This window comes from Chelonia mydas, chromosome 2, assembly GCF_015237465.2.
Source record: "Chelonia mydas isolate rCheMyd1 chromosome 2, rCheMyd1.pri.v2, whole genome shotgun sequence".
Lineage (NCBI taxonomy): Eukaryota > Metazoa > Chordata > Testudines > Cheloniidae > Chelonia > Chelonia mydas.
The window spans coordinates 24,186,370-24,209,674 of NC_057850.1; the positions used below are offsets into that span (position 1 = coordinate 24,186,370).

General features: G+C 43.5%; 1 protein-coding gene across 4 annotated transcripts in view; it reads right to left on the reverse strand.

Moving 5' to 3' along the window:
* COL14A1 (collagen type XIV alpha 1 chain) overlaps positions 1-23,305 on the reverse strand; it is a 165,626-nt gene that overhangs the window by 1,563 nt on the left and 140,758 nt on the right. For all 4 annotated transcript variants that reach the window (XM_043539141.1, XM_037892070.2, XM_007063395.4 and 1 more), the window contains 7 exons: positions 19,719-19,772; positions 17,411-17,482; positions 15,545-15,580; positions 15,014-15,080; positions 14,032-14,220; positions 1,744-1,821; positions 721-876 (listed from right to left, as the gene is read on the reverse strand). In XM_043539141.1, the coding sequence (XP_043395076.1) occupies positions 721-876; positions 1,744-1,821; positions 14,032-14,220; positions 15,014-15,080; positions 15,545-15,580; positions 17,411-17,482; positions 19,719-19,772 (652 nt within the window). The remainder of the gene's footprint in view (positions 1-720; positions 877-1,743; positions 1,822-14,031; positions 14,221-15,013; positions 15,081-15,544; positions 15,581-17,410; positions 17,483-19,718; positions 19,773-23,305) is intronic.

Consider the following 23,305-nt stretch of genomic DNA (forward strand, 5'->3'; position numbering starts at 1 on the left):
ATGTATTACATTTGTAGTGACTAATAGCTTACTAAAACAGAAAATTAAAATTAAAGTCCAGTATCATGACTGTGTCATAATTCCTGTTAATTTCCTTCCATTGTCTCTATATATTATAATGGAAAATATTACAATACAGGATCCCTAAATTTTACAGAAGGGATTTTAGAAAAGATCCTGTTTTCTGGATTGTTTCATTGGTTATTGATGAGCACGTGCGTCCTTCTTTCAGGTTACAGTAGTTTTTGTTTAGTAGAGTTCATGCTTTCATGCTATATAGAAGCACATGAATGAGGAAACTGGGTAATATGTTTCAAAGACTACAAGATTCCACTGTCACAAACATTAGAAAATGGAGACTCAACAAATAAAACATTCAGTTGACAGGTAGTGGACGCATACAATCGGACAGTGCCACAAACACACACACGACAATACTGATACACTTCATTCATGGTATAGGCCTTCTGGGTTTGATGTGAATTTTCTTGTTTCTTACTCTGTTACACTCTTCTCTTAGTGTAAATCCATAAATTAGAACAGAACTAGACCCATAGCTTTTTAAGGGGTATCACGTTTTAATGCAAGGTTTTATCAAAGGCCTCCATCTTACTTTGGCTGTTGGTAAAGGCACTACACTTCCTTCTCATCCCACCCCTTCTACAAAGCTGACTCCTAAAGGCTGGATAAAGACTATTTACACTGAAGAAATGTACTCACCTCCCACATCATACCCAGCACAAGAAGAAGGATCACAGTAACCAGGTGGGCCAGAAGGACCCTGTGGACCAGGAACACCTGTATGACCAGTTGGGCCTCGTTGGCCTGGGGATCCTGGTGGCCCTGGGCTGCCAGTTCGACTTTCACCAGAAGGTCCTGCATAAAGTACATGCATGAAACAAGTAACTATCATCCTCAGTAAAAGCACTGCCTTTAGAACATCCTGGCAGCACTGGAAGCACCTGCTAGGATACCATGGCTCCGCGAGTGCTGTAAATACCCAGGGAGACAGCTTAACTAAAGAGGAAGGGATTCCTGGGAACTCCTTAAAACTCCCCCAGCAAACTGGGAAGAGTTTTGGGTGATTACCCTACTGCTGATAAGCCTCACATCCTCTCTGGATACTGCTAAGTCATCCCTACCACAGAAAGTTTTTTTTATTCTGAAAGTTTATTATAATACTTCTGATAAGCAAATGTTTTGCAGTCAAGGCTCAGCAGATTGCACCAAGTGTCAGGTAACGCTTCGGGGAGGTTAGTCACACCTGGAATACTCTGCCTTTCTAGCAATATATTCAGTGGGGGAAATCCTGACTCTACTGAAGTCAAATCTATTTTTTCCATTGACGTCTATTGGGCCAGGATTTCACCCTGTATATTTTATCGTGAACTAAGTATAAACCTTTCCAGCAGTCATAAATGTTTCAATAAGAAACCAAATATAGCCACTCCTGGTCATCAATCCCTTATTCCACAAAAGCACATGTCCTTTGGACAAGTGGTTTATTGTAGGCAAAGGGAGAATATGTGTGTGACTGACACAGTGTCATCATGTTATGCTGGGTTGTGAGGTCATGCATTGTGACACTGAGGTGCCCAACGTAGATTTGGGACACTAAGGGTCCTGCTGCCTAAACCTGCAAGGTGCTAGACAGACCCCTGAGAATCTCAACTGGCCTGCAAATACTAGGATGGGTTACAGCTGTGTGTTAACCCTAAGTGCTCTGGAGAACGATAACTTTACCTGCAGGCCCTGGTGGGCCTCTGGGCCCTTGTGTTCCAACACCTGGGTTGCCTCTTTCTCCTTTCTCGCCTGGTAAACCTATTGAAATATTAACAATCAGAACAACAGCTTTAACATAGGTCTTTATAAACCGGCTGCTTGTCTCAGTCATCTTTCCACAGACTGGTGTTTGGTATTGAAAGTTGGGGATCCTATCTCTCCTTCCTGCTACAGACAGTCTACCAAAGGGGGGTCACAACTTTCTTAGGCCTGCTGCCAGTATGGCACCAGCAGGGTAGAAAGAGAGGAAGCATAGGCCACACTGCCCCAGAGGATCAGCAGAGAAGGTGCAGCAGGAGGTCAGCAAAGGTGGCTTTGCGCCTTGCTACTTCCAGTCTGCTCCAATTCAGCCTCTGGAATAAATTAAGAGTAGCCCCAGCTGGCCACAGCTGTCTCTGTAGTGCGCTACAGCCCATAACAGCCAGGCCATTTTGTGCTTCACCAACTCCCTGCCCCTAAAGCAGGGCCTGTGCTGGTCCCATACCACCCTTGCACTGGCAGGAATCCTCAGGGGGCCACTGCAGCCCCTTTAAGAGCAATGGAAAGAAGCTACAACGAGGCACAGAATCTGGTCCCAAGAACAGGTAATAAGGCCCAGTCTGAGGTAGCCAGTTCCATGCAGCTCTGATGTCCCTCCTGCCACAGCAGGTGAGTTAGGTACCTCCACGCCCACCCCTTCCAAAATGGCTGAACTTCCCTAAAAACATCAACTCAGTATCTGATCTATATCATAGGAGACCACATAGCCAGCAGGCTAGAAAAAGCCCTACATTAATATCTCCTGAACTACACCTAGAGCATCCTTTCATACACTTGCTATAAAGCAGCTATCCCAACATAAGAAAAATACCCTAAGAACCGCCATACTAGGTCCAAATAATGGTCCAACTAGCTCAGTATCCTGTCTTCTAACAGTGGCCAAGAGGCGGGGTAGGGGTGGGGGCTTGGAGGAATGAGTGGAGTTGGCCCAGGCCCACGGCAGGGGGTTGGGAGGTCAAGACCCCCCCATCTCCCCTCCACCCCGGGGAAGAGAGGAAGTCGGCACCTGTGCCAACGCCTATTACTCCCCATGCCTTGTGTAGGAAGCCTAGGTGCCTAACTCAATGCTGAGGCGTCCACTAGTCAGAAAAGAATGGGATTCACACAAGCCGGCATGCTGAGCAGGAGCTGCCTAAGCTAGCCAATAGGAAATGCCAAGGAGAGGAGCATCGCCTAAGCCCTGCCCTTCAAAGGGAGCTGGGCACCTAAGTCTGGGCCCAAGGGAGGCACCTCCCTCTGCTTAAAGATTCACAGCCATGAATGGCTGTGACCCTAACAAACCCTCAGTGCCAAGTGGCAAAGGGATCGCTGTTCTGTAACAGTAGCCCTTGACAGGCCTGACATACTCATTCGTAGTGGACAAAATCCACTACATTGCTGTCATGATATTTATCTATAAAAAGGGTCATGTATGATCTTAAACCAAAGCCAGGATCATGCTGGTCATTCACATCATTGTAAAATGCATATAAGCGTGAGGTTTAAAAAAGTTATGGCTATGCACTGACAGAATGCCCTGACTGTTTGTATCAAGGTATTATTCCCAACGAAAAACTGGTTTCCTGCCAGACCAGCTGAAATGGTCTGTCTGTTGAAATATAAATTGAGTATTGGCTCATTCACAATCACCCTTCTGAGCTGAAGGCAGATGGAAGGCGGTGAGACGTAACAGGAGGAGAACAGCAGGGGGAAAAGAGCTTTCTCTGGGCTCGGGGGTGCGCTGCCTTCAAAGATATATTGGACTATAACTGGGGGACAGGGACAGCACCCTGTTATCCTGCACTTGAGGATGTAATTGGGCAGTGTGATTACATTAATGAAAATGGGATTCCCAACCTGTCCTGGTTGGAAACACAGCAAGAAAGCTTTAGGGGAGAGATAGGGTGACCACCTTTACTGGAAGGAAATAGGGGAAAGCACATGAAAAATAAGGGACAGTGCTTTACTTTAAGGGACATTTTAAGGAAACGGCATTTCCCTTTATATATCATGTATTTTGCTCTCAAGTGTATGTTTTTACTCCCCTCGAGTATACAATGCAATTATCATAAACTGCCATTTAATGTTTAAAATGGTCAAGGAGCATCCCTTAAAATTAGCTTGGGTGGTCACCCTACTGAGAAACTATATCAGACAAGAATTTTAGACTGTTTAAATAAAATGAATTGTAGACTCTAAGAAGCATGTTACCCTTCTTGTTTTATATGTCATTATTTTTGTTTCTATTATCCTTACTCGCAAAAAGAAAAGGAGGACTTGTGGCACCTTAGAGACTAACAAATTTATTTGAGCATAAGCTTTCGTGAGCATAAGCTGTAACTCACGAAAGCTTATGCTCAAATAAATTTGTTAGTCTCTAAGGTGCCACAAGTCCTCCTTTTCTTTTTGCGGATACAGACTAACACGGCTGCTACTCTGAAACCTAACCTTACTCGGTAGCTCTTAAATCTTAATCTTTGACAACAAACATATGGTTGTTTCACTATAAATATATCTTTGTCATGTTGTGTTATAAAAGACCTAATCCTGAGTTGTACCAATTAAGCTATGTTTATTCCCTTGGGAACAGGGAATCTGGTAAATTAGTGTGTCCAGTGACAGGGGCTGGATACTACAGGGGGATGCTTTCAGAGGGGGTCAGGGTTTGGGGCGCACCTCTTATTTATCTGCAAGGCAAAGGAGGGGCTGGCAGAGCTCTGAGGATGTTGTTTGGGTGGCTAACGGACTGGTGGTGTCAGGGACCTGACAACTAGTTATTCACAAACGAGTCTCTCTCTCAGGCAGGTTAGTAACAGGGTGTTTTTCAGTCCTGAGCACCCCGAGATAGTGTCACATGCTTCTCATGGAGTTAGGCACCAAAATCCTTTCTATAAAATAAATAATAAATGAGGATCCAGCAGCCCCCCTTACAACTGTTAGCCCAGTGGTTGGAGCACTCACACACAAGTTCAAATCCCCCCTCTACCAGATGTGGGGCAGAGATTTGAACCCAAGTCTCATCTCAGAGATTGGAACCCAAGACACTGGGCTATAGGAGTACCCTGGGAACGGTCTCTCTCAATCTCTCCTGTTGAAACTGTTCCACTTTCCACTACCCATACCATCATTTTGGGCAATGCCTTATGCTGGATAAGTGGGGCACTGCCTAGTTTGAGGATCCCCCTGGGGCTTAGGCACTCGGGCATCAGGACCAAGGTAGCTGTGCATGTGCCCAGCAGTAGAAATTTGAGCACCTTAGGGATTTTACCAGCAGAAATGTAGGCATCTAGGGAATGTAGGCACCAGCTGAGCAGGGATTAGTTTGAAATTTTGGATTTATGTGCCTAAATCCCTTTGCAGATTTAAGCCTTTATGTCTCACCCATGAATTTATGGAAGTCAAAATCTTTTAAAAACTCACTACCATTAAAAATGAAATGCTTCTTTTTAGCTGTGCGCAGCGATTAAATTCAGTGCCTGTGGCCACCTCGCCACTTGATGGCTGTAATGCAGCGCCGTTTCTTCTACATCTGGGGGTAACATTAGACTAAGGCCTGTGTCAGAACGTGTTAAACGTGTTACCAAATGTTCCTTTTATCATTTGAGAAATATTACCAGAGTACACCCCAATCCCTGCAGCCCTGACCTGGAGACTGGAATTCACGCCTCTATAACAGCTAGACTTGATTACTGTAATTCTTCATTTCCTGAATTGCCTGCCAAAATGTATCTGCAAACTATCATAGCAACTCAACAGCCAGGATTCTGACCACTTTGCAACTCCTACTCCAGAGTCCTCACACTGGCTTCCAGGATGATGTCATGTTCATCTTTAAAGTCTTGCTCTTATCATGACCAACAGCTGGGTTCTGTTTTGCTTATTTGATATTTTTCCCTCAGCTTACTAAGCTCCTTAGAACAGGCGTTAGCATTTATCCCATTGTTTAAAGTCACAAATGGCCAGGGTAAAATTTTCAAAAGTGCCTAAGTCCCATTCTTAAAGTAACTTAGGTCCTAGAATCCCCAATCCTATTGCAAGGCACTGGGACTTAAGCTCCTAAGTCACTCAGGCACTTTTGAAAATTTTACCCCAGTGTTCTTTCTTCTGCACTTCTTTGCAAAGCAATATTTTGCCTGCTGGTCTCAGGGCTCCTGAAGTTCTATCCCTTTCATACATCTGAGCTGAAGACTTCTCTTTGAAATCTAGCATTTGGTTACTATGTAACCTTCAATTTCTTTGTGAAATGCTATGAGACACCTTGTGTAAATGGTTTTATTGTACGGTATATGTGGGAAGTAGTCCCAGATTGATACAACCCGCATGTTAATTCCTGTGAGAGCCTGCCTCAGAAGCATGCTAAACAATACTTACGTGATCAGGGGCTGAATTCCTCCTGCTTTTAAAAATGAATTCCTTGTGCCAAATTTTAGCTCTGGAGTCTAAATGCAAAATATTTTCTAGGTATTACTGAGACAGTTGATGTGCCATGGTAGCTGCAAAAAAGGGGACTAAACTCTCCACTGCACTCTGTTAGCTTTGTTGTGGGTACTACAGCAAGGCAAATGCATTTAAAGTGCCACAGTAGTACATGAGAGAGACAAGGTGGGTGTGTCAATATCTTTTATTGGACCAACTTCCGTTGGTAAGAGAGACAAGCTTTCAAGATTACCCAGAGCTCTTCTTCAGGTCCAGGAAAGGTACTCAGAGTGTCACAGCTAAATACAAGGTGGAACAGACTGTTTAGCAGGGGTAGTTAACATACTTTCTCAGAGATCATTCACGAAGTGGCTCATTAATTCTGCAGTCATAATTTTCACATTCAACAACAAACACTTTGTCCAAACATGAGAACAGCCATAGGTACTTGGATGCCAACCTCATCATGGGCCACACTGAGGAAGAATTTCTGGACGAACACACCATGAAACCAATGATATATCAATGATATTTTTATTCTCTGGACTGATGACCTAAAATCCCTCAGATTTCCATCTCAACTTCAAGAACCACCACCCAGCTATCAAACTCTGTCTAGAACGCTCCTGCACCAGCATCAACTTCCTGGACACCACAATTGACTTCAACAATAGAACCCTCCAGACAACTATGCACAAGAAACCCACAGATCACCACGTTTACCTTTACAGATCCAGTAACAACCCCAAACACACCAAGAAATCTGTTATCTACAGCCAGGCACTCAGATACCACAGAATATGCTCCAAGGAAAAAATACAGGATACATACCTTAACTACTATAAAAACTCCATGGCCCACTTGTGCCACAACACCTGTTTTTCTGCATATAAAAGCCAGGGCCAGTGTTAAGGGGTAGCAAGCAGGACAATTACCCAGGGCCCTCCCCACAGTGGGCACCGCAAAGCTAAGTTGCTCAGGCTTCGGCTTTTGCCCTGGGTGGTGGGGCTTGGGGCCCCAGGCTGCAGGCCTGCACAGCGGGACATTGGCTTTCTGCGCTGGGCCATAGCGAATCTAATGCTGGCCATGCTTAGCAGACCCCCTGAAACCTGCCTGCAGCCCCCTACAGGGCCCCGGACCCCTGGCTGGGAACCACTGCCTTAACACACTTAAAATTACCTTTATCAAACAAGGACTCCCCACTAGAGAAGTAGATTGCATCATGGAATGGGCCACACAAATACCCCAAGAAAACCTGCTTCAATACAGAAAAAAACAAAACAACCCTCCAACCCAGGGGTGGGCAAACTATGGCCCGCGGGCTGGATCCGGCCCCTCAGGGCTTTGGATCCGGCCCGTGGGATTGCCCCCCGTGGTGCCACAGGCCCCGTGCCGCTCTCAGAAGCAGCCGGCACCAAGTCCCTGAGGCCCCGGGGCGTGGGGGCAGGCAGAGGGCTCCGTGCGTTGCCCTCCAGGCACCGCACCTCGCAGCTCCCAGGGACGTGGTTTCAGCTGCTTCCCGGAGTGGCGCAGGGGAGTCTTCAGCTGCTTCCCCTGGCCCCAGTGCACACCACTGCCACCCCAGAGCCGCTTTAGGTAAGCGGCGCCAGGCCAGAGCCCGAACCCCTCCTGGACCCCGCCCCCCAACTCCTTGCCCTAAGCCCCCTGCTGCACCTTGCACCCCTCCTGCACCCCAACCCCCTGCCCTGAGCCCCCTGCCGCACCCTGCACCCCTCCGGCACCCTTGCCATGAGCCCCCTCCTGCATGCCGCACCCCTCCTGCACCCCAACCCCTTTCTCTGAGCCCCCTCATACACTCCGCACCCCTCCTCTGCCCCAATCCCTTGCCCTGAGCCCATTCCTGCACACCGCACCCCCTCCCACACCCCACACTCCCTTCCGCACCCCAACTCCCTGCCCCGGCCCTGCATACAATTTCCCCACCCAGATGCAGCCCTCAGCCCAAAAAGTTTGCCCACCCCTGCTCCAACCTCACCCACTAAGGGTATGTCTACACTACCCGCTGGATCGGCGAGCAGCGATCGATCCAGCGGGGATCGATTTATTGCGTCTAGTCTAGATGGGATAAATCGACCCCCGAGTGCTCTCCCGTCGATTTCTGTACTCCACCACCGCGAGAGGTGCAGGCGGAGTCGACGGGGGAGCAGCAGCAGTCGACTCACTGTAGTGAAGACACTACGGTGAGTAGGTCTAAGTACTCGACTTCAGCTACGTTATTCACATAGCTGAAGTTGCGTAACTTAGATTGAAACCCCCACCTAGTGTAGACCAGGGCTTAGTTATCACCTGCCACCCCAAACTGGAACCCATACAGGGTGTCATCAAACAATTACAACCCATACTTGATGGGGACCACATCCTAAAAGAAATATTTCCTGAACCCACACTTCTGGCCTTCAAACAACCTCCCAGCCTCTCCAAACTCATCATTAGAAGCAAGCTCCCCACAGACCTGGGCTCACCAACTCCAAGTCTCGCCAGATCCTGCCATAATAACAGATGCAAAACCTGCAGACATTCCTCCACGGCTACAATGATCAATACCCCCCCTCCCCAAGATCCCTGGGCCCTTTCAAGATCCATGAGCCCTACACATGCCTATCACAACATGTGATGTATCACATCCAGTGCATTAAATGCCCCAATAACAATTATGTGAGTGAAACCAGACAATCACTACAGTCCCAAGTGAACAAACAGAAAAATGATAAAAGACAAAAACACCCTATCTCCTGTGGATCACCATATCTGACCTTTCAATCCTCATCCTCAAAGGAAACCTGTACAACACTTTCAAAAGACAAACATGGAAGCTTAAATTCATAACTTTGCTAGACATTAAACACTATATCTCTATAAAAGACACTGGATTTATGGCTTATTATAACAGTCTGTAACCCACTAGCTCCCCTTTTTTTGTCCTATGACTGCAGAGGTGTTAACGGGCCACTTCAGCTTGGATGGTCTATTAGAAAACATGTTAATCACTTATGCTAAGGTCATGTCTACACTTGCCACGTAAAGCGCAAAAAGTCCTTTTCTGTGCAAAAACTGTGGAAGTGTCTACACTTGCCAATGACTTTTTGCGGTGAAACTCAGAATTTCACCACAAAAAGAACACCACCTCCACGAGAGGCATTCAGAGCTTACCGGTGATAATTCTGCGGTGATGTGCAAGTGAAGACATGTTCTTCCTGTTTACACAGCTTTTAGCAGCTCTGCTGCTCTGACACCAGGTAAACAGACGTCTGCCCCTCTCCCTGTAAAGCCCCAGGAACTCTGAAACTCCCCTTCCTGTTTTCTTGGCAAGTGCTCACTTATCATCTGGCCAGGTGACAATGGCTGCTCCATGGAGCAAACGATCCCCTGCTTGAAGCAATGCTGAGCTCCTGGAGCTGATCAGTGTTTGGGGAGAGGAAGCTGTGCAGGGACGCAGGATGCCCCACAATCACCCTCCCCCCCACAAGACCTATCCTCAAAATGGAGAGCGCTGCACTGTGGGATAGCTGCCCTCAGTGCGCTGCTCTCATCGGTGATGGAAGTCCTGCAAATGTGAACACGATCTGACGCCTGTGGAAGTAAGTGAGAACACAAACCAGCGCTTTTCTTTTACCAGTTCCCTATCGCTGGTGAAACTGACAGCACAAAAACTCTGCAAGTGTAGACAGAGCCTAAAAAATCTGTTCCACCTTGTATTTAGCGTGACACTCTGAGTACCTTTCCTGGATCTGAAGAAGAGCTCTGTGTAGCTCAAAAGCTTGTCTCTTTCACAAACAGAAGCTGGGGCAATGAAAGATATTACCTCACCCACCTTGCCTCACCGCAAACAATAGTGGTACGTGTTTGTTCTGCAAGCAAATGCTGGCACACGCAGCAGGCAAAGTCGGCACGAGTGCATTGCTTTGTTCATGAAAACTGTAAAAGACTTGCCTGCAGTAAACATCTGGAATCTATGTGGTTATTTAGTATAAGCCCCATTTTAAGCTTACATTAAGCAAGCAATAATATGGTGCTTCAGAAAGCAACTGCCACAAGAGGTTTCAAACCACAACTCTTCCCACACTGAATTATTATTCCTTCACATACACACATACACCAGGTGAAATTATATCAATAAGCAATGGCAAATTTGAAACATGGCTATTCAAACTGAGAAACTATGTACACTGTGGTCTGAGGTCTTCACTTGGATTTTATTTAGTCTTTACTCAGGCAAACTCTCACTGAAGTCATCTGCATGGCAAACACCCAAAACAGCACAGCAGAGCATAGGAAAATAAATCTACTTCAGGTTTCTTGTGATCTAAATTCCTTCCTGAGTAAAAGCTAAGGCTAAGAGAGCCTCCTCCAATCGTAAAACTCATAAGAGGGAGCCAAAGAGGGGGAAATGCCATCTTGTGGAGATTTCTCCAGAATTTTCTGTTGGGGGTGGAATTCTTAGATCCAAACATTCATAGAGTTTAAAAGGGCAATTAGATCATCTGGTATGACATCTTGTGTATCACAGGCCATTAAATTTCACCCAGTTGCCCCTATATTGAGCCCAATAACTTGTGTTTGGGTAAAGCATATTTTCCAGAAAAGCAACCCGACCTAATCTAAAAATATCAAGAGATTGCAAATCCACCACTTCCACTGGTAGTTTGTTCCAATGGTTAGTCACCCTCACTGTTAGAAATTTGTGACTAATTTCTAGTTTGATTTTTTCTGGCTTCAGCTTCCAGCCATTGGTTCTTGTTTCTCTGTTAGATTAAAGAGTCCTTTACTATCCAGTAGTTTCTCCCCATGACAGTACTTCTTCTTTCATGAGAGAGACATTAGTGATGTTCCAGTAACTATGTCCAGATTAGTGAGACAGCTTTGGGAGATGCTTGATGTAGGCCTGAGATGCCATCTGCAAACGACCAAAGCGGGCACTGATTTAAAATGTGGTCTACAGTTTCTGACTGGTGTTCACAGTCACACTGTGCCTTGCCTATCATCTCCCGAAGGTGTGAGAGATGACAGCCATGCAATGTTCTAAAACGGTTCAATGTGGACCATTGATTCCAGGGCAGGTTGAAGCCTGGAAGTTCTTTTGTGGGGTTGGCAGTCAAGTGTGTGTTTGGGACATTAGCATTATCCCAGATTTGTCTCCAACGTGGATGAGGATTGAATGGGGACATTTTAAGAGCTTTAACTCAATCCCCAAAAGGTGTGCAAGATTTCAGATGTGTTTTCATAAGGTTATGGAGGGCCTCATGAATTGGTAAATTCAGGTTGACCACAATTTGGTTGTACTCATGAGCTGTACATATGTCTCTCCAGATTTTGGATAGGGGTATATGTGCAAGAGTGGGCAACCATTGAACAGGTGTTGATTTTAATGTTCTAGTTATGATTCTCATCATGGAATTAAGATGCACATTTTGAATGTGAGCTGCCCACCCAGACTGGTGCACAATCTTCAGTGGCTGAGTATACCAGTGCTACAGTCACTGTTCGAAGTGTGGGTGCACTGGCACTCTATATTGTGCCTGCAAGTTTTCAGACAAGGCTAGACCTTGCCTTTATCTTTTCACGTATCTTTTCCAGATGGGGATTAAGAGTCAACTGTCTTTCTGAGGTTGCATCCAAGCAGTTTGCATAGGGCTCATTTCAGACCCATTGACCACAAAAAGATGACATTAAGTTGTTCTTGGCATCTTTGTTGTCTAGGTGAAAAGTTACTACCAAGGTTTTGGAGGAGTTGGGGTGGAGCTTCCAGTACTGAAAATATTCTGTCATTATCCTGAGGTCAGTGGAGAGGGCATTGCCGATGGTGGAGAGTGCTTTGCCTTATACAGCAGGAGCGATGTCATCAGCATAAATGAACTTACACAAAATTGTGTTGGGTAAGTCCCTAATGTAGATGTTGAACAGTAAAGGAGCCAGCACGGATCCTTGAGGTAGACCATCCTTGAGGGTGTGTGCTTTGCTGAACTGCCCATTCAGAAGGACACCATATCTGCAGTTGCTCATCATTTGATCCCAATCCTTAAAACAGTCTAGTTTTAACCAGTGGGCACACTGAGACAGTATCAACTATTGGCATTCATCACATCTAGTAAAAGCCTATGAGGACTAACAGTGGTTGACAGCATGCTTAATGGAGCCTTGTTTTATTTCCAAATCCAAATTAACAAAAGCTCCCTCCCAAAGTGTATCTTCTGCTGCAGCAGCTGTTGCATCCACAGCAATAATGAATGGGAGGGCCTCATTCTTGGGCAACATTTTGTCATCATGAACTATTACTTCGAAGTTCTCCATCATTTCTGTACTAACTGTCTTGTCCGTGCTGTTTCTTGCAGATTAATTTTTACAATCAATAGCATTATTTGTCCTTCATTTTGTTAATATAAATGCGCTTAACCCCTGTGCGATTTCTGCATACTCTAAGAAACTGTTTAAATAGTGCAAAGATTTACACTATGGAGGCAGCTCTCCTGCAGCCCACATTGGTTTTCTCTCACTCATCCAGTTTCAGTCAGTCCCCTGTTTGTTTCATCTTCCCATCTCCCTCCATTCTTGTCCCCTCCTCCCTCTTTCCTGATAGCCTGGAACAATGTCTATCGTTGTTCATCTTGAGCACAGAAATCCATCGCTGACAAGCTTGCACTCTAAATCTTATCTCCTCTTACACTAGGGTCATTCGAATTATGGCCTTGAGGGCTTAGAGACTTCTGGGGGAGGAAGGGTGGCAAGTTCAAAGGTCACTCAAAAGTGTTCTCCTCAGAACAATATAATATTAGTTTTCTGGCTACCAAACAGGACACGTGACCTATTAAGCTCCAGGATGTGAACAGCCATTGGACCAAATTTTTTAAAATGCCACTTACTGGTTATTGTAATTATAAGAACAATGATTCTTGGCTCTTCAGTAGTGCCTTCCCTCTGAGGATCTCAAAGCATTTCACAGTCACTGACTGATTTAGTCTCACAGCGCCATTTTGAGGCTACTGTTATTATTTATAAAGTACATCAAAGCACGCCAGATGTCTCACAGATTGGAACAAAGTCAGGCCCCACAGAGTTTGCTATTTAATTAGACAAAACAGACTGAGGAGGGGGAAAAGGGACATCATATAAATATAGGTAAAAGGATGAAGGGGAAATTTGGCAAGTGGCTGGTTAACTGCAAAATTTAATTTAATTTTTTGTTGGTTTGCCCCACCCTTTTCATTATCCTCACCTTTTCACCATCTGACCCTGATCCTGCCCTCCCGTCTCAAACAGTACACTCCTTCCCCATCTGATCAATGTGTGTCATTATGGTATTATAATTTAGGAACCTTTAGTCCAATTCATTTCAAATTTAGTAAGAAAATTCTACCTTTTCCCCAGAACTAACCTACCAGTTTTGAAGCTGATATTCTTTTGACTATACAGTAGTGCCTTCATTTGCAGGGTGGAGGGCAAAATCCAGACTTCAAAAAGAAACACATTTGGAGCTGTAAACTTCCACAACCCCAGAATTCTGCAAAAAGGCAAACCTCTTGCACCATGTGCATCTTCATATGATCATCAATCCTTAGCAGCAGTTGTATCAATCCCAAATGTGATTCTACCCAATCACACTCTGTAAAAGGTTGCATTAACTTGGTGATTGGCAGTTTCCATAGCTTTCAGTGTTACCCAAACATTGCAGCTTAGGACCAGCTCTTAACTAGAGAGAAAACTATGTTCACATGTTAAAATTAAGTCAGGTAAGTAAAGTAATCATATTATGGCAACATGGTGATATATATTACTATACATTTTAAGTATTCAGCCTACCTCTTTCTCCTGGTCTTCCTGGCTGGCCAGGATTGCCTGGAAATCCAGGTCTTCCTGGTGCTCCTTGTTCTCCCTGTGACCCAGGAGATCCTGGTCGACCTGGCTCGCCAGGAGGTCCTGGGATAGTTCGTTCTGAGACAGACTGACTTGGAATCTGGTTCAGAATTGAATTATATCTGGCCATGTGACCTGTGGGGGGGAAAGAGTCCACCAAATTCAGGACAAAGTAGATAATCTGGCTCAGGGGTGTTTGAAAGGAGTAGGTTGGTGAAAGGGGTGCTGGAAGGCTCTCGTCCTAAGGGGGAGAAGTTAAAAATGTGGTCTGTGATATATGCTAGTTGTGATGATGATAAAGTGTGTACTTGTGGGTGGAGAAGTATAGTGTGTATACTCTTAGGTAGCCTAGAATATACACTGTTAGAGAGCAGGCACTGTTCAGTGGCCTAGGGAATACGCTGTTAGAGGGGAGGTACTCTTTGGTGGCCAAGCGTATATGCTGTTAGAGGGTAGGTACTGTTCGGTGACATAGGGTATATATGTAGATACTGTTCAGTGGTATACAGTATACGCTGCTAGAGGATAGGTATTGTTTGGTTGTCTAGGAAATACTCTGTTAGAAAGTATGTAGTCTTCAGTGGCCTTAGAGGGTAGGTACTGTTTGGTGGCCGTGGATACACGCTGTTAGAGGGTAGGCACTGTTCAGTGCCCTAGGGAATACACTGTTAGAGGAGAGGTACTCTTCGGTGGCCTGGGGAATACACTGTAGAGGGTAAAAAGAAAAGGAGTACTTGTGTTAGTCTCTAAGGTGCCACAAGTACTTCTTTTCTTTTTGCAAATACAGACTAACATGGCTGCTACTCTGAAACTGTAGAGGGTAGGTATTGTTTGATGGCTTTTTGTTTTCGTACCAGCTACAGATCTATTCTATGGCTGTAGAAACAGCCACCTAAAATTCGAACATAAGAGATATTGATCTACTTACCTTGGATGAGCTGTTCACACACCTGATGAGCAACCGCACGCACCATTGCCTGGGACTGAATGTCACCCTGGATAACAACACCATCATAGCAACACATTTCTCTTATAGCACTTTTATCTTGAATGTGCTCAGAGAGCCTGTGGGAGGTATGTCTTTATGATCCCTATGTTACAGATGGGGAAAATGAGGCAGAGAACCTCTGGGACTTGCCCAAGGATGTTGATAACAGAGTTGGAAATGAGAAACTCCTGTTTTCAGACAACAAATAAAAGGCTGGGGATGGTAACCACAAAAGAAGATCATGGGATATGCTCACTGATACACGCACATTGTTACTTTCTTTTTTTAATTTTATTAAAATTTAGAGAGAGGGACGGAGATCAGTGAAGAAGAAAAGTTTGTCAGATTAGATCTAAACTCACCATAGCTATGAGTAGAGTGAATGTAAATTACTGCGGTGGGGGGTTTATGGGACAGAAGGTCAGATTGAAATGTATTTGTGGCTGTTGAATATGGCTACAGAGTACTTACCCGCTCACCCCTTTCCCCCTTTGCACCAGGAGCACCCTGTTAAAAGATTAAACAAAGTTAGTTCTTACCTTTCTCTCTAGTTCTAAGTACTGTATGTTTGAATCTCCAAATATTAGAGTATTACAGTGAAAGGAAGGAAGGTAAACAACTCAGTTTTAGAACCCTATTTAACCCTGGCGAACGGACGGCAACGTTCTCTTAAATATGCTCTTTCCTTGTCAACACCCAGCAGGTATTTCTCTTTCCATGACTAAGTAGCAGGCGGTTACCTTTCCCAGCTTTTGTCTCTCCACTGTTCCTCATTTCTGACCCTTGAGTCCGGGAAAACTCATCCCGTCTAATGGCTGTGAGTGCTGTCTCTTTCTCAGAGCTAGTGTAGCCAGGATGATATTCTGGAAACACAGGGGGGCTTCTGTTCCCTTGCTGCCAAATTCACCTTCCTCTTCACACTGTATTCTGTTGCCTCGGTTGTCTCTAAAATGACGCTGGGGCCAACAGCAGTGCGGACTGAAATCTGCTGCACAAATGTACCCGCTTTTGAACCTGGCCATTCTGTAGGTTTTGGTGGATGCAGCCCCAATTTTCTGTCATTTTTGACCTCTCCAGTAAGACTTCAGGCACTCTCAGAGTTTGGCCTCATATGACCTTCAGGCATATCTGCACTTACGAAAATTTAGACCAATTTCTGGAGCATGTGCCTATATTATTGTCAATGCTCCAGTTCCAGATAAGTTTTATAGCTCACCAAATCTCTTAATTGGGCATTTCATTATTATACTGGTAGAGTATGATGAAGAGAGTGTTAGTGTATTATCTTCGCTTATATTTTATCATCAGTCACTATATTCCCATTTAGCCAAATATTTCAAATGCTTCTGTTAGTATAAATCGCCAAAGCCGACTGGATGTTTGAAAAAAATCTAAAATTATTTAGTATTCTACAAATCAAGCCAGACGTGCAGCTGGACAATGTCAGACTCAAATACTTTCTAGAACATGAGATTATAACATCCATTATGATATATAAAAATATTTTTAAGCAGGCTACATAAGGAAACAAATGTTAAAATGTTAAATTCATAATTTATGAATTCAAAATATTTAGCTGAATAGTTACACCTAAAAGGCCAAATGAAAAACTCCAAAACTATCATTAGTGTGGACCTTATACCCTCATTTTATAGATTTTTTTTTACTTAAAATATTTTCTTTCATGTATAAAAAAAGTCATTGACATTTAAATGGTAGAAAAATTGAGCATTAGATCCTGAACAGAATCAAGAGCCCAAGGGCTCTCACTGACATCAGTGGCAAACTTTTCTATAGTTGAAGCCAGTAGTGGGTCTGATTCTGATGTCATTTACACCCATGTAAATCAGGAGTACACTCACTGAAGTCAACAGTGTTACATTGGTGGAAAACCAGTATAAATAAGATCAGAATCAGGCCACTTTGAAAAAATGCCGTCTTTGTGGAAAGTGTTAAGTCTAATAAAGCCGGAACATTTTATTTTCATTAGCGTAGTTTGAAATGGAAAGAAAATTAAATGGCTACATTCAGAATATGAATTCCCATCCTGTATGCTTTTAACCTTTAAAGAAAATGTCTTTTCTTGATGCTTTCATGCATATATTTCTACACAACATTTTAAGTCAGACCAAAAGCAAAACAAAACTAAAGAAAACCTAAATTAAAACAACAATGGGATGTTTCGTTTAGTCATTAATTGCAATCAGCGTGAGGGCTTTATGAGCAAATGGACCACAATTCTGGGTCCTGTGTAGCTTTTGTAATGGATAACAGCAAAGGTTAGACACTGAATAGCACAGGACTGCTAATATATAAGGATTATGTTAGCTTACTTACAGGAGGTCCAACACCACCTTGTGGCCCAGTGTTTCCCATAACACCTGGAACACCAGGAGCACCAGGTATTCCCTAAATGGAAAAAGAAAGAGTAAAGAGTTAATTGTGACATCCAACATCAATGAGCTCTTATTGACAAAAATACTTAAACACAATTTTTGTAATATATGGTCAGCATCCTAGCTACAGCAGTTCCACAATGGTGCATTGGTCATTTGAAAAGTGAGAAGACTACACATTATGCATAGTACACTACATTAGATTATTGCTGCTAAATTTAGTCCTTTATCAAGTCCTATGGATCCACTTTCATGTCCACAATAACAGAAGCCAGAGATGAAATGTTTATTGTCATTGTTTTCTTTTTTTAAATTACCATTAAAATATAAATGAATTCTGAATTAATAATCCTGATTAAAAATCAGAGAAAAGGTCAATTTACAAATTTGAAGAAATTGTGAATTAAACTACCAGCAGATTGCCTCACACTTCAATTCCTCAAAGAATTGAAACATGGACTATATTTAAAACTATACACTGTTTGGAGACCCCATGCAATAGTCACAAGAAGGTGAATTAAGAATGAAACTATAGCTGTTCTAGATGAGCTTTGCACAGTGATGAATATTCATTAATGTAATGCATTAGTTAATGTCAGCTCAAAACAGATAAAGAAATAGGTGCTGAGCAGTATTTATTTATTTAGAATTATGCAAATATCATAAAGGGTAATAACACTATTATTCAGCTAGTAACACATTCTTTTTTCAATGTGTAGCTACATAATTTCACAAAGGAGTAAAAGGCCCAATCCTTCAATCCTTAATCAGACAAACCTCCCATGGACTTCAGTGAGGCTGAGGGTCCAGGGCTGTGGGGCAAATTTTAACCCAGCACTTGGCCTGAGTAACTAGGGAGCGGCTGAACAAAAGAAAGAATCCACCCCTCCCCAGATTGCTGAGTACTTATGGAACAACCATGTGGAAGTTACTGCAGCTTGATGTTCTGGAATCATTGAAGGGTTTACACAGCAATGGATCCTTTGGCCTTGCCTTCCTCCAGGCCCACCCAATCTCACCCCTCCATATACAGTGTAACCACAGCTGTTCTGCTACCATGGCACTTCCTGTGACTGTAGCTTCGGGGGCAAGATTTGCACCCACATGAATCCTCAGATCTTATTTCCCAAATGGGTTAGGTTCATTGCCTCTATCCTCATGGATTATTTCAACTGTTTTTTCCCCCACTCCTGTAGTACCCCAAAGTAGTAATGATGTTAGTGCAGTAGCCAAGGAATGGGGAAGGGGAAACTCAGGAGATTGCAGGTGGACTTTTACTTTCTAAATATTTTATTTTCTTGTCACTAACATGTAAATAATAGATGGTCTTGTGTCCTGATTCTGGCTAGTTCTAATGAAGTAATAAAGTAAAAGCCCTTGTACATTTTTCAGTGTCACAAGCCTTCAAATAAGGAATTCAAACCACAGATTTGAATGTCTAAGGTGCATGTATTCCTTCCACAAAGATATCTTCTATCCTAGTCAGTGTTAACAGCAACAACTTTAGGGTCAGATTTTGCCACGCTTGCTCATAATGTGTAGTATCTTACCCACTGATTTCATCTGCCCTACTACAGAACATAAGTAAGACTGGCAGAATCTGGCAATTAGAGAATATTTAAAACCATCACGGGCAAATTGGCCCACAGTTCTCTATAACCCCACTACAAATCTTGCTAGTAAATATATCACTCCTAAAAAATGTATCTTCCAGAGGCAGATTTATAACACAAGGAACAAAATTCTGCCTCAGATGAATGTGTACTGCTCCCACTGAAGCCAGCTGAGGTCAGACCCTGGCCTCTAGATGATCTCTTAATTATTTTGTGAAATGTTTGAATACATTCTACAGGGCTTCAGCTGCATGACCTGGGGCAATGAACTCTGGCGGCTCATGTCAGAGAACAAGTCCAGATTGGAACTTCCCGCAAGACTAGAGTCTCTGCCTCATCTCAATGCCAAGGGCTATTAGTCCACTTTACGCAACGCAGCTACTTTACTTACCACAAGATGGCAGCCTATTTATTGAGTGACTCAATCTCCCTTTACCATGGAGGAGTCATTGTATCTCAAGGTAAGAATCCAAAGAACTGGCATAGCACGGTCAGCTCTCTGCCAAGCTCATGATTAATCTGAATTCTAATCTCCAGTGCAATCGGCTATTTAGCCCCAGCTGGCACAGACAGCAACCTACATCCTGAAAAGACCTCAACTCATACAGTAATAAATCTCACATAGACAGTACTTACCACTGGCCCAGGAGGACCTTGGGGCCCTGTGGGTCCATCTTTGCCAGGCGGACCCTAGAGAAGAGGAAAATGGAAATTAATCATCAAGCTTCTTAGAAGAGTTATACTTTCCAAGTCCAGATAATTTCTTCTAGAAGGCAACTTTCTTTCTTTCCAAAATCTTTTAATAACAAAATTAAAAGAAAGAAAGAAAGAAAGAAAGAAAGAAAGAAAGAAAGAAAGAAAGAAAGAAAGTTGAGGATTGATTCTGCTTTGAGCAGGGGGTTGGACTAGATGACCTCCTGAAGTCCCTTCCAACCCCAGTATTCTATGATTCTATGAAAGAAAAAGAAAAAAAATTCACCCCATCCAGAGGGCCAGCAGAAGCCTACATACCATTCAAGTCCCACTTAGAACCTCAGAACAATGTTTAAGTGGGATGAAGTGGTACGTAAGTCTTGTGCTGAAGCTCTGCAAAAGGGCAAATTTCACCTATAATGTTGGATGAGAAGATTGCTCTTTTGTGAATTTTAAGCACTCTGAAAACTTACTAAAATTACCTGAGATGGATCCCAATCCTACCAACTCTTCTTCACACAGATCATTGTTACTCATGTGACTATGCCCATTGACTTCATGATGAATGCATTATCAGAAAGGAAAGTTTCATTGCCCAGAAATAGTACACAGCTTTACTGGACACCACAGAGGCCTGATTCAGGAAGCTGCTTAATGAGACCTCATTGGGCATATTCATGAATGAAGTTACACACTTAAGAACCTTCCTGAACCAGAGCCAAAGACTAAAGACTACCCCATACTAGAGAGCAAATTACTCATGACAGAAAGTGTACAAATGTAGAAGAGTAAAGGATACTTATGCATATTAATCAGGAAGCACATTTTTCCATTAACATACTCTAAATCATAACCCCACCAATTGTTCTGATCATTAATCCAGAACCAATATTTGGAAAAGTTTGCTAGTTCTAAAAGCATTTATACTTGTCCACCAAAAGGCTCCCAACCCTGACAAGTTACAATATATTGTGCGCAACCTTAAAAAATAAATTACATAATACTGGTTTTCTTCTTTCCTTCCTTCTTCCTCCCCTTAAATTCTGACGATTTTAGCAATGGTTAGGTGACAAACTACTAGATGCAGCGCCGTCCCTTGGGTAGGGCAAATCGGGGCGACCACCCCAGGCCCCGCGCTTTGGGAGGCCCCATGCTTTGATAAAATTGGGACTGTCCTAATATTTAGCCCTTTGTCCTGCGTCCCGACTGATGTACAATCAGGATGCCATTTGTCCCAATATTCAGGTGAGGAGGCAAAAGGGCAGATGGGCCGGGGAGAGGAGGCAGGTGGGCGGGCGGATGGTGCCGAGGAGCGGCAGTTGGGTGGACGGGGTGTGTGTGCACCAGATGGACAGCAAGGAGACTAGCAGGGAGGTGAGCAGCAGGCAGGTAGGTGAGGAGGCAAGCGGCAGGAGGGCAAGAGGGAGGGAGGTGAGGAGGCAGATGGGCATGCAGATGGCGAGGAGGAGAGCAGCGGATGGAGGGGTGCGCTGGATGGATGGTGATGAGACTAGCAGGAATGTGAGCTGTGGGCAGGCGGGTGAGGAGGCGAGCAGCAGGCGGGCGGAAGGGCGAGGAGGAGAGTGGGAGGGCAGGCGGGGTGAGGAGGCAAGTGTGGCTGGGCGCGCTGGGCAGACAGTGAGGAGACTAGTGGGCAGGCTGATTTGTCCCGAGCCCCACACCCCCCCTAGGGACGGCCCTGACTAGATGTAATGCTTTAGTATTTGGAAACTGTGATTCTAACCTGCTTATATATGGTATAAACCATTGGTTTGAAAATTTATCTTCGGTGCAACTGGAAAATATTCTCTACTCCACTGTAAGGGTGTTTAGGTGACAAAATAAGTATATCATATAACTTATCCATATTATATCAACTATCCACACTGTGGATAAGGGATGCTTTCCTGTTTCAAAGTATACCACGATGATTCCTAAAGCTTCAAGAGCCCTATAAGGCCCCCTCATTATGATAAGAACTAAAGAATAAAAAAGAATGGTGATGTTACCATGAATAAATGCCAGTGTACCTGAATCCACTTTAAAAGTATAAATAAATAAATAAATTTTGTTCATTTCAAATCAAATCAGCAAATCAAGAAAAGTTTGCTCAGCTCATGAAACTGCAAATTCTAAAGGTATGACAAACTCTACCCATGAATAACCCGTGAAATGAAATCAAAAATAAAAATTGACAAATACAACCGGTGTTTCTGAGCTTGATGCGGGTAGTAGCCATTTTGCTAAAGAAGTGTTTTGTTTTTAAGAACGTTTTGAAAAATTTATGTTAGACAGACTTCATTTGTGACACTCGCAATATGGAAGCCCCTTACAAAGTGATGTGAAGCAGAATACCTGTTTGTTTTCATATTGGTTTAACTCTCACGAAAACTGATGCTTTGAGATTTAAACAAACTGTTTAATTTTTTAAAAACAAGTGGGTGAAAACCTGTCCCTGTTGACTTCAATGGGGCCAGGATTTCATCCAGAATATTTTATGGAAGTCTTTCCACTGACTTCCAAGGAGCTGAATTGGACTCAAAGAGTCTCCACACTACTGCCATACTTCCCTTCCCACCCTGCCAGTAAATGGCAGGATCTAACAGCTTAGAAATGCTGGTTTTTCTTTGAATGTAAAGTTTTTAATTACACTTCATTTATTCCCACAGGGCAACACTTCTTACTCTTGGCTGCTGGAGAATGTCTCCTTGCATATCCTGGGGGTGCATTTCTCTTGGCACTGTTTCTGTATCTCTTGGCCATTTAAAATGGTCTCCCGCTGTATTTGTTAGGTGTGAAAATTCCCGTTTATAAATTAAGTCAAACAGGAGTCTGTCTCAAGGAGCAGTATGGTCGTAAATGTTTTTTGTGCTAACCCAGAAGTAAAAAATATACAACAGTGTGGTTTGTTTACGCCACCATGAGGGTTAGTGGTTTTTCAGATTATCTGATAGCTGATATGTGTTTTAGACTAATTCTGAACATATGTAGCATGGGGTGGCGGTTAGGGGGAGGAATTGGTAGAAAAAAATGGAAATGTGTTTCTGTTGGCTGCTTATGCCACTAATTTTGGTTGAATAAAGACGGTGTGGGCTCACAGAATAGTACTCAGAATACTAAAACATTGGGATACTGTGCATTGTTTCATTTATCGAGCTCTCTTTTGATGGCTTAACCCAAATATTGTCATCTTTTGGAAATATGGTACTATACCTCAGATGTGGTCTTATTCAGTAAACCTAGTAGTCAAGGATTCATGAATTTGCTCCAGATACTCCTGTGTCTAGGAACCAGATATTTCAGATTTACATGCATATAAGAGCTGAATCCACACTCAATGCCTGGATTTCAAAACTATCCCCAAATATAGAGAAGTTTAGATTTGAATGCCAACCAAAAATTATCCAGCATTATTTTGTAGGACTGGTTTAGTTCAGGGCATATTGTGCTACTGAACTTAAATACATGCACGAGAAATCAATATCAGTGGTGTATTTTGGGGTAAAATGCTACCTTACGGATTAAATTCC